Raw genomic sequence first — 16,962 nt, forward strand, 5'->3', positions numbered from 1 at the left:
GAAAAACACACAAGGCCAAAGTTAGTCGAAACTAGTAATGAAGTCAAAATCAAAATAAGATCAAACTTCTGTGTAACGTTTGTTTCCTTTCAATGAACAATCTATTTACAAAACCAGTTAAGAGGGTTATTTACCAATTGACATGTACTGTTTCATCCATCATCCCGAGAAAGGGCAAGGACACAGACAACCCCTTGCCACCTTAATCTGTAAAACATTCTCAAACAAGAGTACTACGTTACAACATGTTTACTCTACCACTTCACATCCAACGTTAGCGCCTCAGAAGGTACAAGGACAGATGAGGACCTGGTGAAGGAAATATTGGACATCAAACTACTCCACGCAACCGAATCTGCTACAATGAAGGGCCTAATCTTTTTAACCAAGAGAGGCTTCACCCTCCCAAATTCCACTCTTGCCAAAACTTCAAACCAAACCCGTTCAACAGCGGGCCTAGTTCTCCACCCTGCCTTGCCCCGGAGTGCACCATTCCTCCGAAATTCCCTTTCGAGCTCAACCTTGAAACGGACAACAGTTGAAGCTTTGATTTTCCCTTCAACAAATCCTGACAAACCGCTTTGGCGAATTCTATCACCAAGAAAGCTTTTCCAAATTCTTTCCAGCATAGATATCCTCGAACGTAGAGAATCAATGGGGCAATCCCGCTTCTTGTAAGCATGGCTTCTGTAGCACTTCTCTGGCAAGAACTCAATTATCTCCTTGGACATAAATTTGGTCTCAATGTGGGCATCAGGATTTCGAGTCTTGTATGCAACCAACGTTGCAGGCCCTAAAACACGAATAGGAAATAATGGTGTGCAGTACGAATGCCAAATAGGCCAAAACTCACTTTTCTCCTTGCCAATAGCACCACTTCCCTTTGATGATAAACCAAGATCAGATGCATGAAACACAGAGACTTCTATAGCTCCACTTACTTCAACAGTGATGCCTTTACCAACAAGAACCCTTTTAAACCCACTGTATGTAGTGTTCATCTACAATATATAAACGCCAATAATGTATTAAAACACACTCACTGTTCAACCCAGTACTATATGTAGTGTTGAGCTTATAAGAGATCATTGCAAGTGTAATTCTTGAGCTAGCTATTTGTGCAGAAAATTGATCAAAAGCTCACACACCACACCATTTAAACATTGAAAGAAAGTTTGAAGATTGAATCGATGCAACTATTAAAACTCTGAAATTGAAGATTCAATTAAGCACTGAGTTATGAAATAGAGCGTACCGGCAATGAAAGGGAGAAGTGATGGGCGCCGCCGACCCGTAACTCAAAGGGACCCTCCACTTTGAAGGTGTCAACTACAGCCATGGAGCTGAGCTCCTTAACGAGAGAGCCGAAATGGGTTCTGGGTTGCCTGAACTTTTTCCAGGAAGAGACGTCGTCGGAGAACAAGACCCCTACGGGGATCTTCCCGAATCCGACCCGGAACTCATATCGCTGGGCGCTCCCGAAGCGAACCCTGCTGGCATCCAACCTCGAAACCCTGATGTCCTGCAAATACCACTTGTGCTTGGCCGATATTTTCTTTAACACATCCTTCAAATTTGGCAAAAAATGGGAAGGAAAAGTCGTAATTAAAAATCAAAGAGAGAAGAAATCATGTAAATAAGATGGAGGAGGAGGAAGATGTACCTGCAAGATTTGGGTGGTGGAAGAATTAAAAGCAAGAATTGACTGAAGTGGGAATATAAGGAAGAGGATGAGGGAGACGAGGAGAGTGCCGGTCCTCCTCATCTTTGTAAATTGTAATTGTACGTTTCTTGAACCACTGACCAAGCGAAAGGGATCGCATCCCACTCTCTCTCCTGAACTACCGACTTAACCACCACTACAACAACCGCCATGTTTGCTTCTGCATTTTGCGTTTTGCGTTTTGCGTTTTGCGTTTTGCGTTTTGCGTTTGGGATGAATGATTGATGACTAGGCCTTGTTCATCAGACGGTTCAGTTGGGCATGTTTTATATTCAACTTGAATCAAACTTTTTAAATTTAAAAACAGAATTTGAGTTCAAAACAAAGAAAACATGTTTGATAGCCTATTTTTAGAAACTCGAACTCAAAAACAACTAAAAGCAGTTGCATCGATAATTTTGGGCCTTTTTGTTTGCGGAACCCATCATAGGTGCTTTTAACTGGGTTGGATAATTTTGGGCTTTTGGGCCCAAAATTCAGGCTTGTGACCTGTGACTGGCCACCCATAAACATGGCTCTACGTATGAAAAAATATATGTTTTTTTAGTTTTTTTTTTTAACAATCTACAAGTTCTCAAATTCTTAAGATTTAAAAATAATTTTCAAGTTGCATACCAAACAAGTTTTTGAATCTTTAAAAATATATTTAAGAACTCATTGTTTTTAAGAAAAATCAAAGTTTTTAAGTTCCCTATTTGAATAGGATACCAAACACCCCCAATTTACCGCCGCTTTTCTTATTTTTCATTTTTGATTTTTTGCTATTATTAGTTAATCATATAGCTGTGCTGGTTCTGTTCAGTTTTCAAGTTTTTTTTGGGGGGTATTGAATCGAAGAGGTTTCATAAACTTGAAAATTGAATAAAAGGTTTCGAAATTCCATTTAGAAGATAAATTCATTTGGATTGATGGGGATTTGTTTTTGTTTTGTGACCATTTTGGATCAGATTGGTTTTTTTGTACCAGTTAAACTGAAAAATCGAACAATCCAAACCAGAGTAATGCTGGATAAGTAGTTTTCTAATTATATGATCTTTATTATTAGAGAATGCGGGTGAGAGAAGCCATAATCAACAAAACCAGAATAATGTTAAAATTGACATTTTTCGCTGTAGGCTTTATCACAACAACAGTAAAAATAATAGTAATAGTACGATCAACTCAATCAAAAGCAGGTTGATCAGAATTACTAACCAAAAACGATTTACACAGATAAAGAATGCGTCTTGATAAAATGCACGTTGGAACAGCAAACTCCAACTCCAAAGACGTCATTACAAAGATGCTTGGAAGCAAGCCTACAGGCAACACGAAAAGGGAGTCCAACGTAATTCATCTGCCGAGGCTTTCAGCATATCCTGTAAAGAACCATCTGCGTCTACCATGTCCATCTCACCGCATCATAAGAATCATCTCCACCAGCTTCAAAGGCAATCAGAATCATACCTTCACTCAGCACGATCGGTGCCATATCTTTCCCTTCAGATATTTGGTCTCTCACAGGTGCTAAAACCTCATGTATGGCAGCAGCTGAACCTCCCAACATATATGAACAAAGTAATTGATGAATCAGACAAGATGATAGCTTAGCTTCATCTTTTTTTCTCCACTCTCTTGTCAAACGTAAGTTTAAAAGTCATACAGATTCAGACTGACGGATAAGATATCCATCCAAAGCACGTTCAAAGTGCCCAACAATGAACCAAGAGAGTGGTGTAAACAAATTCAATATCTTGATAAAGAGAAGAAGAAAATCTTCTGAGGTCCTCCCCCCCAGCAAACAGAGGGCAATGTGTCAAGAAATTGCAACAGCATTGTCTGCTACTTGTGGTTCAAACGTGGTGTCGGATACTTTGGAGGGAGGCCAATAGCGAAATACTGATCTGCCAAGAATATTTTTGACAGGAAGTGGACCCCTGAACACAAGAAGTTAACCACATCGGCATGTCAGGGATATAACAATTCAGTTTGAAGAATAATGATCTTCTTAAATATTCATATGCACTACTAACAGTTTTTTTTTACCAGAAAATGCAATACTAAGAGTTTAGAATTACCAGTTATGAGAGTCAAAACTATTGTTCCGATTATCTCCCATTACAAAGACATAGCCTTCTGGAATGAGCTGCAAAATCAAGCAAACAGATTGCAATGCTTTTGTGAGCACAATTCTCAGTGTCACCATAAGCAAATCAACTGAAGGAAAAGATAAACCTAGAAAAGGATGCTTACCACTGGATCCATTTCATAAGCAAGCGGCTCTAATATGTAATGTTCATCTTGAACATGACCATTTACCAGCAATTTTCCATTGCGAACCTATTCCATAGACACACAAAATAAAACACGTCAAAAAACAAAATACATATGTTTTCGTTTCTATGAGTACAGCCAGAGCCATAAACAACAACTTCAAGATTAATGAGATTTATACCTCAACACAATCTCCAGCCTTAGCCACAATTCTTTTAATGAATACATCGCCCGAGTTATAACCAATTTCCTACAGAGTGCACGAAAAACACAAGAAAATAATGTCAGCACCCACATGTCAAAAACTCTTACAAAATGTAATTGGAGGTTCCTCGAAAATCCTTATAAAATGTGATTGTACACAATACCTGTAAGATTGGAGGTGCCTTGAAAATTACTATATCTGAAACCTCAGGCTTCTTAAAGAAATATGAAACCTGATTTATCAAAGGAAGGATATAAATCAGATGGGCATAAGCAATTTCAAAAATAAAACTTTGACAGAAAATCTGGTTTCCACACTTACGAAATCAACCAAATAATACTTGCAAACATAACATTACATATCCCAATTCCAAATTCACAATTTTGTACTAATGAATATTAAATCAATTATCAATTAATCAAAAAACCAACATAATTCCACCAATTAAATATACTGATATGAACATGGGCTCACCTTCTCGGCTAAAACGCGATCTCCCACATCCAGAGTAGGGTACATAGAAGTGGAGGGAATCGATCTGGGCTCGGCCAAGAAGGACTTAAACAAGACACTAACAGTGACAGCAGTGAACACAGCCTTAGCGTCCTCCGAGCAAGAATTCAACAAGCGCGATAAGAAACCGCTCCTCCCCAATTCTTTTTTAGTCAACCGCGGGACCTCAGCGATCTCATCCACACACAAGGTTCCGCCTTTGTCCACTTCCTTCAGTATAGACACAGGAACAGACTCGTTGCAGGGAAGCCACTTGGAGACCTGTAAAAAAGGCATGATCGAACCGGGTTTGAACGGCGAAATACCCATAGCAGACGGAGCTGAAGAGACACCCGCAACGAAAGCCGTTGACTTCAGGAGCGATATCAAGCCCAAGACGATCGGGCTCTTGGAACTCTCGCCGAGAATCTCTTCGGCGAGGGCTGTGTACAAGGACGGCAAAGTCTTAGCGGCCAGCGAGCTCGGCTTCGAACGGGAGAATTGGGTCTGGTGATACTTGCGGACGGGGACGGAGGGGTCGAATTCGGGCTTTTGGTTTGATCCGAATACCCGAGACCTGACCCAGCATTCGTGAAATCCTCGGCAATTTCCGACCCGGAGATTTGCCGAGGATGCTAGATTTTGGGCGACATAGCCGGAGAAGCTTAGCGTGACGCGGATAGCCATGAATACGAATTTGATTAGGTTGGTGAAGATGTGGTGCAGTGTGCTCTCGGAGACTGATAAAGTTGATCTAGAGAGCCCTAGCAAACAATGGATGCCATTTCGGTCGTGCAAGACAGTGAAGCGAGGAAGGGAACGGTGAATTGAAAGGCCGGGTTACAGCTGAGGAAAGGAGTTGGAGGTGTTTGGGGATTTGAAAAATTAGGGTTTATGGAAAAGCTCGGAGATGGTGAATCCGAGCTTCACCAGAGAGAGAGAGAGAGAGAGAGTGAAGGGCTCACGACTCACGAGTCAGGAGCAGGTGGATTTGGAGACGCCAGAAAATACCAAGATGGGCGACAAATGGGGAAGAGTATAGGTTTAATAGAACGGCGGCTGAAATTCTATTAAAAAGTGGCCTTCGTTTCTTTCCTTATTTACGATTGTGCCTTTGTCTCCTTAATGAGATGCATTTCTTTCTGTGCAGATTTTTGCCACAAAATACGGATTTTTTTAGTAATCTCTTTTTTTTTTTTGGAAGATTTGAGTACATCAATCTTATTATCTCATCACTTTGTGCGACTATCAGATTACTCTTACCCTCTCTTTTTTTTTCTTTTTTTCTTTTTTCAGATTTTAAAGTTAATCTTTAAATTCATCAAACATGTGGGACAATTTTACAAAATATTATAATTTTATTTTGATATTTATACTATAATGTAAACTTATACATTTTAATAAGAAAATTCCACATAACTCCCGGGGTAATTTGGTCATTCAACCATTATAAGGTAGAGAGGTTCTTCGCGGAAGTTTATGCAAAAGAATGGCTACAGTACGATGTCGTTTTCCATTATTTTGGATGACTTTGACCAAAGGAATGGCTTCTAATGTGAATGACATTTGTCTCGCCTTCCTGCAACCTTCCTAAAAATTAAAATTTTCAGATCCCAAAAGACGATAATAGCCCTAGGAATATCCTTTGCACGATGAAACCGTTGATGGATACCATAGGAATATAAACCACATAATTTATTTGTCTTACAACTTTTGTATGAACACAATTTTCTTTTGAAGAATTCGCCATGATATATCTCATCCATGCGTAATATTATGAAAAATGAATACAAATTTTTGACTGTACTTAGTATCTGCAATAGATATGAAAAAGGATCTAAAAATATAATATTTAATTGGTATACATAGATTACAATGAGTCAGGAAAGGATCGTTCATATTCCAACCAACTCATATCCTAAATTGTTAAATATCAACTTATGTACAAAAAGTAGTCTATTTTTATATATTTAAACTCATTATGAATTTCATTTTTTTACAATCACCAAACAATATGGCAATACCACGTCATTTAGTAATAAAAGATTGAGCAAGTAAAAATAAAGTCCTAGTTAGTATTGTAGTACCATTTCTAAATAAGTGGTGTATACAATCGTTATATGTAAGTTTCTTTCACATACTTCGTCTACAAATATATATTAGGTAAGCGAAACTCCACTGCAATTTTATTTTATAAAATAATAAATAAGTAAGTCTTCAGTGATAATTAAAACACAATCCAATTCCAATGGTTGGCAGAAGAAAATAAAAATAGAATAACCAATGTGAGTAGAGCGAGTTTTCTTCAAAAAATAAGTTTGCGAGGCTTCGAATTAAAGTCTTCAAAAATACAATCCATAATAAAATGGGGTAAACTGGAAATTGAGATAAGAAAAGGGTTGTTTGACAATTTGAATTTGACGCATCTTAGGCTTGACTGGGTGAGTGTTTGGTATGGATGGACAGGCGGTTGATGACGGAAGCGCATATGTCAGCGACATTGCTGATTACATTAAGGAAACGAATTATTATAATGTAAACATTTGTGATTTTCAAAACGCTTGATCCCTTCTTCATCCAAATTCTGATTAATTGACGCAACTGCATCCGTCACAATGTCCATCCATTTAAACGATGAATCCCTCTTGGTTCTTTTTTTTTTTAAAAAAAAAAAACTGTAGTAAGTACTATTTTACCCTGAATTGACCGGCCACATTAGCATAATCTATTAATTAAAAATTATTAATGTTTCACGTAACCTACACCTAAAATAGGTGTATGACTTCAAATAAGCAATGTCAAACGATGCTTATGGCAAGTTTGGCATAACTATGCTTTGTGAAAATAATCACTATTAGATTTTTGTGGATAAAGCAGTTTGGTGTTTTGTAAATTTTTTGTTAAAAATATTGTTGGTATTGATTTTATGCATAATCAAAAACTGATTACCGCACAATTATTAAACCCAACGCCTCTTCGAAACTGATTTTTGTATAATCAGAAAATGAAAACCTCATTAATGCTTTCCCTTTAGCTTTATCTCACAACAATTTTTAACAATAAGTTATTTTCTCATAGTTTACCAAACGGGTTAGGCTCCTATAAATTTTTTAAAAATCACTTATCACCCCAAATAAATAATGTCAAACTGGCACTTAAACTAAAAAAATAAAATAAAGAAAAGTGCAGAAGCCTAAAAGATAGGAAAAAGAGACATTATACATGTATTTGCTTATAACAGTCAAAACTGATAAATTAGTGAAAGTTCAATTTTTGAGGTTGGAACTTCATTAACATCAAACGATTGACCAATTCTTTTAATTTCGGTTGAATTCTATGAAGTATGTAGAATGCAAAAACAAATTTTATTATTGGTTTATCCATATATTATCCAATGTTGGTGCCCTTGATATGAGTCAATACCTACCACGTAATATAGGGATGTGCTTTTTTTTTTTTTTTTGGTTTTTGGCAAGGTGATTATTCTAAATTACTCTAATTAGGGATGGGCATCATTTTCGGGCCAATTTGTATTAAAAATAAAAAAAATTCAGGTCAACCCAAATGAACTATCAAATCCGCTCATTAGAGGGTTGGGTTGGCTTAATAATCAACGGGTCTTAAGTTCAAACAATCATAAATTGCTATATACAAGTTAGGTTACGGGTTAAAACCAAAACTTAATAGCGTGTTTAATTTTGATTTAACCTGATTGAACTGCCCAATCCAATCACAAAAGGGTTGGATTGGGTTGGTCTAATAATGATTGGGTTTTGGATTCAAGAAATTATAAATCGCTACATATCAGGGTGGGTTACGACTTGGAACGAAAATCGACTCAACCAAACTCATATCCACCCCTAACTCTAATTTGTGCAAATGAATGGCATATTGCCTTGTCCTACTGGCTTAACCCACATACGTATTCATGAATGTTCATATACTGGGCCAGCGAAAAATGTAGGCTGAATTAGAAAGTCTAGGGATTAAGGGCTCCTTTAGTGGGTCAGCTTGATTTCGATTAATTAATATACTAAGTAACCCAGACAACAAAATCTCAATGCCACATAGCCCAAATGTAGTTTGGGCCTACACATTAAGACCATTAAGAAAGCTCTTTTTGACCAAAAGCAACCCATTAACGCTGAGACTTGTCCCAGCTTATTGTCCCGGCTGCCAGGCTGTGTTCCATGAAACTTTTAAGGAGGTACAGACAGTCCAGCTCCAATAGGATATGCACATGTTCCCACTATATTCCTGCGGGAACTGAGGTAATTAAGGAATTAAATATTGTTTTTAATCTAATTTAATTGCAGGTTTGTCTTAATGGTAGATATACCGCTGCAAGTGCAACATGGACAAAAATCAATGGGAAAGCCCCAAGGAATGGAAGCACACCAAATTGGACTCTGATAAAAGCATTTCTTTCTCCATAGTAAATGCCTCTGTTGTCCGTAATAGAGACTGCCCTACCCAATGCATCTTTCCAACGCCAAAAGGGAATCGCTCTCTGCATGTGTTTTGTCAATAAACCATAGAGCAAACAAGACGAATATTACTTCACATGGCAAAGAAAGACGACGAATTTCTTCTTAAAATGCGACGACCAAGAAATAAAAAATATTATTTCGTCTTTTAATATATATTTTTTTAAAAATGTAGGGTCCATTATAATAGTTTTAAGGGGTATTTTTAATTCAAATGATTCTTAAATTTATATCGTATTTGCATTTTAGTATTTTAACTAAATTATTCATTCAAATTGTCTACATATTCTTTATTATTCGGTGAATTAGTCTCACCGTTACATTTTCTGTGAGTTTTAGTCATGAGAATGGCACGTGGGGGTACAAGAAGGGACCAAAATACAAATCGTATGTGGATCATTTGAACGAATAATTTAGTTAATGAATCAAAATAGAAATCGTGTATAAGTTTAGGGACCATTTAAGTTAAAACTATATTTTAAGTAAATTATATGATTTGATTTGATATTTTTGTATATTTTAAGTTAAAATATTTTTGTATATAATTTGATGCTACATTTATTGTACGCGGTCAGTGTATATATAATGTGTTGTGTGATTGTAAGTTTCAAATTGTCCTACAACACCATTTATCTTGTTCGCAAAATCAAGAATGGGCAGTACCATTGAAGTTAATAATATCCTTGATGAGTTTGAAGCATTAGTCCCCTTTGCCATTCCTGTTGCCTTGGGTACTCTTTCTTTGCTCTTCCTATATTTCATCAAGGGACTCATCTTTGCCCAGAAGAAAGGATATGCCAAACTCCCTCCTGTGCCAGGTATCTGCTACTAATTCTTTGCTTTCGTTGAAGATTATATTCTGATAATCATGGATAGAATTTGCCCTAAAAAACCGTTAAATAAAAATGATATATTGGGATCCTACTAAGATATTGCCACTTTCTTTTGTTGAGTCGAGTGTTTTTGGAGATTTATGAATGATGTGTGCAGTGGTTCCTGGGCTGCCATTGATAGGGAATTTGCTGCAACTGACAGAGAGGAAGCCCTACAAGACTTTTACAAAGTGGGCCGAGACGTATGGCCCAATCTATTCTATCAGGACTGGTGCTTTCACTTTGGTCGTTCTCAATTCCACCGATGTCGCCAAAGAGGTTTCATTTATCTCATCTCTCATAATATATTTGTGTATGTTACTATGTTAATATTGGTTGATTGTGTTCAGGCCTTGGTGACCAGACATTCGTCCATTTCATCGAGAAAGCTATCGACGGCACTAAAGATCCTAACTTTCGACAACGCCTTGGTTGCAGCCTCTGATTACAACGATTTTCACAAGATGGGAAGACGTCACATGGTCACAAATATTCTTGGAACCAATGCACAGGTTTACATATTATTTCTTTGTTTCTTCTCTCACTTAACTTAATTAATTTGTTCATATTATTATAACTCCATTTGATATATATATATATATATATATATATATATTCAGAAACGACACCGAAGCCACAGAGATACCCTGAGAGAAAATGTTGCAAGCCAATTACATGCTCATGTAAACAAGTCTCCTCAAGAAGCTCTAAATTTCAAGAAAATGTTCGAGTATGAACTCTTTGGATTGTCGTTGAAGCAAGTGAGTGAGTGAGTGAGTGAGTGAGTTATTCATATTGGTTTACGCCCATAAACTATAATTAACTTAATTTGGGCTAAATGGTTAGGCCTTAGGACGGAACATAGAAGACTCAGTTTATGTGGAGGAGCTTGGAACTACATTGTCAAGAGATGAGATTTTCAAGATTCTAGTGTCTGATGTACTGGATGGTGTACTTGAGGTTGATTGGAGAGACTTGTTTCCATACTTGAGAAGATGGGTTCCCAACAACAAGAGCTTGGAAATGAAGATCCAGGGCATCTATTTTCGCAGGAAAGCAGTGATGAATTCCCTGATCAAGGAGCAGACCAACCGAATTGCTTCAGGAGAGGTGCATGCATGCTTAGATTAATTCCACATTCTTTAATTTAACTTGGAGGAAATTAACTATGATTCTGTGAAACAGGAAGTAAACAGTTTCCTGGATTACTTGCTTTGTGAAGCAAAAACTCTTACAACGGAGCAAATTACTATTTTTGTTTGGGAGGCAATTATTGAGGCGGCGGATACTACATTGGTAACCACAGAATGGGCTATGTATGAACTTGCTAAAGATCAAAATCGACAGGTACCCATTATTAGTTTGATTTCATTTGAGATTAATTACTAATTAACTGATAGTCATGATATATATGTGACAGGGTCTTCTGTATGAGGAAATCAAAAACGTTTGTGGATCCGATAAGATCACTGAGGAACATTTGTCCCAGCTGCCATACCTTAATGCTGTTTTCCATGAAAGTTTAAGGAAGCACAGTCCAGCTTCGGTAGCACTTTTAAGATATGCACATGAAGATACTCAGTTAGGAGGTTACTATATTCCAGCTGGAACAGAGGTAATTGATGAAACACGAAAATATATTAACTCCATGACATTTTCTTGCATGTTTTTCTTTCACCTTTTTATTTATTTATTTAAAATAATTAAAATATATATATATATATGAGTATTAATTAATCTATATTGGTGCAGATTGCTTTGAATATATACGGGTGTAACAGGGACAAGAACGAATGGGAGAGCCCTGAAGAATGGAAGCCAGAGAGATTCCTTTTGGACAAGGAGAAATGTGATCCAACGGATTTCTACAAGACCTTGGCGTTTGGAGCTGGAAAGAGGGCCTGCGCTGGTTCTCTTCAGGCAATGCTAATAGTATGCACCAGCATTGGCAGGTTGGTGCAGGAGTTTGAGTGGAGGCTGCCGAGAGGTGGAGAGGAAGAAAATGATGATACTGCTACCTTCACCACTCACAAGCTCCATCCATTGCATGCAATCCTCAAACCCAGAAATCACTATTCACTAGTTAGTTAGTGTCGAATTTAAGTAATAAAAAAAGAGCCAAAAGGAAAAGTTGACGGCTTAACCAACCCATGTTATGCTTTCGGCTGAATTATTAAAAAGAAAGAAGAAGAAGGCAACTTTGTCGTTCATATATAACAATTTCTCTGTCTTGACTCTTGGCTTGACTTGGCTTCATAATCATAGGAAACAAAAATCATTGCAGAAGACGAATAATTGGATCTGAATATGATAAGAGATAGATAATTAATACGCATGCTACTGCTACTATAGTTGAGCAGTTTGCATTGCATGCCTTTCTACAATAAGTTTATTTCCAATGCGTGACAGTATGCAAATCAATACTTTGACTTGAGTCCAAGCTTGAAATAAAATATTAATTTTAATCCCCCAAAAAAAGAGTTGAAAATAATGGCAGGTATCGCACTGGCAGCGAACGCGAGATGGAATAACGTGGGTTGTGTCGGGTAAATCTGGCATTTCCCTGTGTATTTGCATCAGTTTTACTGCCTTTTTCAAAGTTACCGCCACTGGCCAGTGTCTTTCAGAAGTCGATGGACTGTAGGGACCATTTCCAGGTTCTTGTTAACCCCAACGTCACGCGCACTGCAAAACCCTAGGCATCTACAACTCTCAGTAACTTTTCTTGATAAGTGATACAGTGACTGTGAGCAGGAGAATTCGAACGCTAGACTTCGAATAGCTACTTTAATCACTTGGAACACATGTTTCCCTGTTTTCATTTATAAAAAGAGGCAGAATGTCCCAAAATCTTGTACACTATTGGAAAAAGGAGTTTGCATATGCTTGCTTGCTTCCGACTTGTAACTTGTAAGTTGTGATTGCGAACGAGTAAAAGGAAGAAGAAAAAAAACTCAAGTTAAATCCTATATTCACACGCCAACCCAGAACAAATGATCATCTGGTCCCATCTACTCCTTGCGTGCTAGAGCGATCCCTGCCCCGCCCTGCCCAATCCAACCCTCAAACAACCGAAAATTCCGGAGGCCTGGCCCTACTAAATAATGATCATTGATCCACCACCGGACGATTGTTTGACTCTTTGACCAAACGCCTTCCTCATCACAGCCCTCCATCAGAGCCAAGTAAAATATTGAAGCATGCGGTCAACTTGAGGAGGTCTCAAGTTTCACTGCGAGTTGTTTCAATGTTAAAAAGGCTTGACATTTGGATCCTCATCACTACCGCCCATACATATGCATTGCAGTCAGTGTGGTGGTCCACCAGCACCTGCCTGTAGAATTATAGCAGCGCAAATGCAAAACTTTGAAGCTCCTTCCTCTCAGTCACTTCTCTTGTCAAACTCTCACTCACTCAAAGGCCCCACGATCCCTGTAGTTACTGACACCTCCGACACACACTGAAAGCAAAAAGAAAAAGATAACAAAAAAAGTGCCATTATAAACACACAGAAACACACAGAGAGAAACAGAGAGCTTCTCGTACCTCTTGCCTCTATTATAAAGCAAAACTCACACCACAACTCACACAAACACTTCCAAGACATTACACAATGGACGAGAGGCCGGAAACGGAGCTGATATCCATTCCGGCGACGCCGCGTGGTGTGTCGACGCCGGAGATACAGACTCCATCTGGGCAGAGGTCGCCTCGGCCGCCGTCCAAGGAGGCGAAGTCTTCGTCGGCGTGGACGCCGACTTCGTTCATATCACCGAGGTTCCTGAGCCCCATCGGGACGCCGATGAAGAGGGTCCTCGTCAACATGAAGAGCTACTTGGAGGAGGTGGGCCACCTCACCAAGCTCAACCCACAGGACGCTTGGCTTCCCATCACCGAGTCCCGCAACGGCAATGCTCACTACGCGGCGTTTCATAACCTCAACGCCGGCGTTGGCTTCCAGGCCTTGGTCCTTCCCGTTGCCTTCTCTTTTCTTGGCTGGTAATTAATTTCACAACCTCACAAGTACTGATTTTTATTACCCATTTCACCTTGTTAGCTCAAGCTTCATAAAAATTCTTCCTTTTTGAGTTAAATCTCATTCAAGTTCTCTTTTTTCATAATAATATTATAGACAATTATCCAGCTTTAGAATTATGTTTCTTGGCGTTTTCTGCTTAATGCTGCAGCTAATTTGCTAATTAATATCAGTGGTGGCCCTGATGGGTCGCTCTCCAAATTGATTTCTTTCACGTTTTGATCTCTCTATCTATCCCTCTCTCTTGACCAAAAAAATCTATCCCTCTCTCACATGCTACTGAGAGGAATTTGACTAAAGTTCATGGCTTTGTGGGTCTACTTGGGTAAAGTCACTTCATTTATTGAAGATTATCATTATGGGTTTCAATTTGACGAAGTAAAAGAACATCCTTGAGGGATGTCACTTCGTCCCTTTATCTTTTGCTTTTCCATAGCTTCAAAGATCCTGGAAATATACACATGCCAGCCCCATCTCATCTTACTGGGGTCACTCATGATTTTGTTATTTCTTTTTGAAGGAATTTAGACAGAGGAACCTTTATACTTTGCTTATAGCATCACTTGTTTATTCTCTTCACTGCGATAGTACTCGGCTTGCCTTTAACTTTTTCATTTTATATTATTTTTGCATTATAATTTTCAAAGATTTGAAGATTTAAACTTTTAAAGTGCTTGACACTTTACATTAAGATAAAATTTACCAAGCTGCTAATAACAATTGAAGAATACCATTATCTGAAAGGTTTGGAGTACTTGAAATGAATTGACCTGGTTCGTTTGTTTGACTATGTCCACAGGAGTTGGGGAACACTTTCCTTAACAATAGCCTACTTCTGGCAACTTTACACATTGTGGATTCTTGTTCAGCTGCATGAAGCGGTACCAGGAAAGAGGTACAACAGATATGTGGAGCTTGCACAAGCTGCATTTGGTAAGAGACTTCACGATTTACAAACCACCACATGGTTATTTGTGTTCTCAAATATTTCATAATATGCAGTAGGTGTCACAGTTACACTGATGCAGTTGATATAAGTATTAACAACAGCTTAGTGATGAGGCCTTTAGCTTGATCTTGTTTAGCTTCGATATTTAGTTTTGTAGTGGATAGTAAGGTATGTGAATAAGTAAATTAATGGCAGATATTTTTTTTCTTCTTTTGCAGGGGAAAGATTGGGTGTTTGGCTTGCTCTCTTCCCAACTGTCTATCTATCGGCAGGAACTGCAACAGCTTTAATTCTAATAGGAGGGGAGACCATGAAACTATTTTTTCAGATAGTTTGTGGTCCCTTATGTTCATCAAATCCCCTAACAACAGTAGAGTGGTATCTAGTGTTCACTTCACTATGTATCGTTCTATCTCAGCTCCCAAACCTCAATTCAATTGCAGGACTTTCACTCGTTGGAGCCGTGACAGCCATAACTTACTCCACTATGGTTTGGGTCCTCTCTGTAAGCCAGCCAAGGCCACCCACAATTTCTTATGAGCCAATTACATTGCCATCCTCTTCGGCTTCTGTCTTTGCAGTCCTGAACGCTCTTGGTATTGTAGCCTTTGCTTTCAGGGGACACAATTTAGTTCTGGAGATTCAGGTATTCTCTCTGTGAGTCCAGAGTAATGAAATTATATTCTCTTTGTTAAAAAAAAAAAAAAAAACATATATAATTACTTAAGTTGGGAATTTGCACTTTTAATTCTTATCTAACAGAATTTCATTTACCCGAATTAGGCAACAATGCCATCAACCTTTAAACACCCAGCTCATGTGCCCATGTGGAAAGGAGCCAAGGTTGCCTATTTCTTCATTGCAATGTGTTTGTTCCCTGTTGCAATTGGAGGCTTTTGGGCTTATGGAAACCTTGTAAGTTTACCAACCTTGTAAGGAGCATATTGGTATCATGGATGACTTGATTTCAGCCATTTCATCAAGTTTCATAAGTTGTTGCATTTTTCAGTCTTGTTGATTGTTCCGTATGTTCTGTTTTTCTACAGATGCCTTCTGGAGGGATTCTCAATGCCTTGTACGGATTCCACAGTCATGACATCCCTAGAGGACTTCTTGCAATGTGTTTCCTCCTAGTTGTGTTTAATTGTTTGAGCAGTTTCCAGATATACTCAATGCCTGTATTTGACAGTTTTGAAGCTGGTTACACTAGTCGTACCAACCGTCCCTGCTCAATTTGGGTCCGGTCTGGTTTCCGAGTTTTCTATGGATTCATCAACTTCTTCATAGGAGTGGCACTCCCCTTCCTCTCCAGTCTTGCCGGGCTACTAGGAGGACTCACACTTCCAGTCACATTTGCCTATCCTTGCTTCATGTGGGTTCTCATTAAGAAGCCTACAAAGTACAGCTTTAACTGGTATTTTCATTGGATCTTGGGTTGGCTGGGGATTGCGTTTAGTTTGGCCTTTTCTATTGGAGGCGTCTGGAGCATGGTCAACAGTGGACTTAAATTGAAGTTCTTCAAGCCGCCTAATTGATGTTTCAATGGCCCCTGCTTCATAATTCTTCAAAATTTGTTAAGAATGTTATAAACATTGTTGCTTTGCTGCAAGTTAAATACGTCTTGTGGGTACATATTCGTGTTCTTTTGTGGCACATAGTTAAATGGTGTAATGGTTGGTAAGTTTGTTCTGGTTCTGTAACAGATACTTTTATATACTTACATAGCCCTTCCACCTGAGCTGTTTGTGGTCCTCTCTAATGAGTATTCAAAGAAGAAAAGTCAGCCTGGACTATAATTTGGATTGGCCCCAGTTTCATTGCATGCTTTTGGGTCATTATAACTTATAAGTTGAATTGGGCCCACTTTCACTGTATGTTTTTTGGGTAAGTTTAATTTGATTTGGCCCCAACTCACCTACCTAAACTATATTAATAGAATAGAAAT

The 16,962-nt window shown here is 38.4% G+C and overlaps 4 protein-coding genes across 4 annotated transcripts; 2 read left to right on the plus strand and 2 right to left on the minus strand.

Moving 5' to 3' along the window:
• Nucleotides 1-55: 55 nt before the first annotated feature.
• LOC107880404 (signal peptidase I) lies at nucleotides 56-1,905 on the minus strand. The gene is made up of 3 exons (XM_016791768.2): nucleotides 1,664-1,905; nucleotides 1,256-1,567; nucleotides 56-1,001 (listed from the first exon to the last, which is right to left on the minus strand). The coding sequence occupies exons 1-3, from the start codon at nucleotides 1,763-1,765 to the stop codon at nucleotides 255-257; spliced, it is 1,161 nt and encodes a 386-aa protein (XP_016647254.2). The 5' UTR covers nucleotides 1,766-1,905; the 3' UTR covers nucleotides 56-254.
• An 885-nt stretch (nucleotides 1,906-2,790) lies between these two features.
• Nucleotides 2,791-5,692, minus strand: LOC103320920 (thylakoidal processing peptidase 1, chloroplastic-like). The gene is made up of 6 exons (XM_016792389.2): nucleotides 4,656-5,692; nucleotides 4,345-4,413; nucleotides 4,158-4,226; nucleotides 3,956-4,042; nucleotides 3,781-3,848; nucleotides 2,791-3,639 (listed from the first exon to the last, which is right to left on the minus strand). The coding sequence occupies exons 1-6, from the start codon at nucleotides 5,358-5,360 to the stop codon at nucleotides 3,519-3,521; spliced, it is 1,119 nt and encodes a 372-aa protein (XP_016647875.1). The 5' UTR covers nucleotides 5,361-5,692; the 3' UTR covers nucleotides 2,791-3,518.
• Nucleotides 5,693-9,786: 4,094 nt separating this feature from the next.
• LOC103320921 (ent-kaurene oxidase, chloroplastic-like) lies at nucleotides 9,787-12,275 on the plus strand. The gene is made up of 8 exons (XM_008222662.2): nucleotides 9,787-9,978; nucleotides 10,151-10,311; nucleotides 10,383-10,544; nucleotides 10,653-10,793; nucleotides 10,879-11,142; nucleotides 11,218-11,379; nucleotides 11,453-11,647; nucleotides 11,785-12,275. Exons 1-8 carry the CDS (start codon nucleotides 9,813-9,815, stop codon nucleotides 12,121-12,123), a joined length of 1,590 nt encoding a protein of 529 aa, XP_008220884.2. The 5' UTR covers nucleotides 9,787-9,812; the 3' UTR covers nucleotides 12,124-12,275.
• Nucleotides 12,276-13,519: 1,244 nt separating this feature from the next.
• Nucleotides 13,520-16,755, plus strand: LOC103320774 (Transmembrane amino acid transporter family protein). Its single transcript, XM_008222496.2, has 5 exons — nucleotides 13,520-14,031; nucleotides 14,868-15,001; nucleotides 15,236-15,663; nucleotides 15,801-15,932; nucleotides 16,064-16,755. Exons 1-5 carry the CDS (start codon nucleotides 13,646-13,648, stop codon nucleotides 16,550-16,552), a joined length of 1,569 nt encoding a protein of 522 aa, XP_008220718.1. The 5' UTR covers nucleotides 13,520-13,645; the 3' UTR covers nucleotides 16,553-16,755.
• Nucleotides 16,756-16,962: the final 207 nt, after the last annotated feature.

Source organism: Prunus mume, linkage group LG2 (genome assembly GCF_029339155.1).
Source record: "Prunus mume cultivar Tortuosa linkage group LG2, ASM2933915v1, whole genome shotgun sequence".
In the NCBI taxonomy this organism is placed as follows: Eukaryota; Viridiplantae; Streptophyta; class Magnoliopsida; order Rosales; family Rosaceae; genus Prunus; species Prunus mume.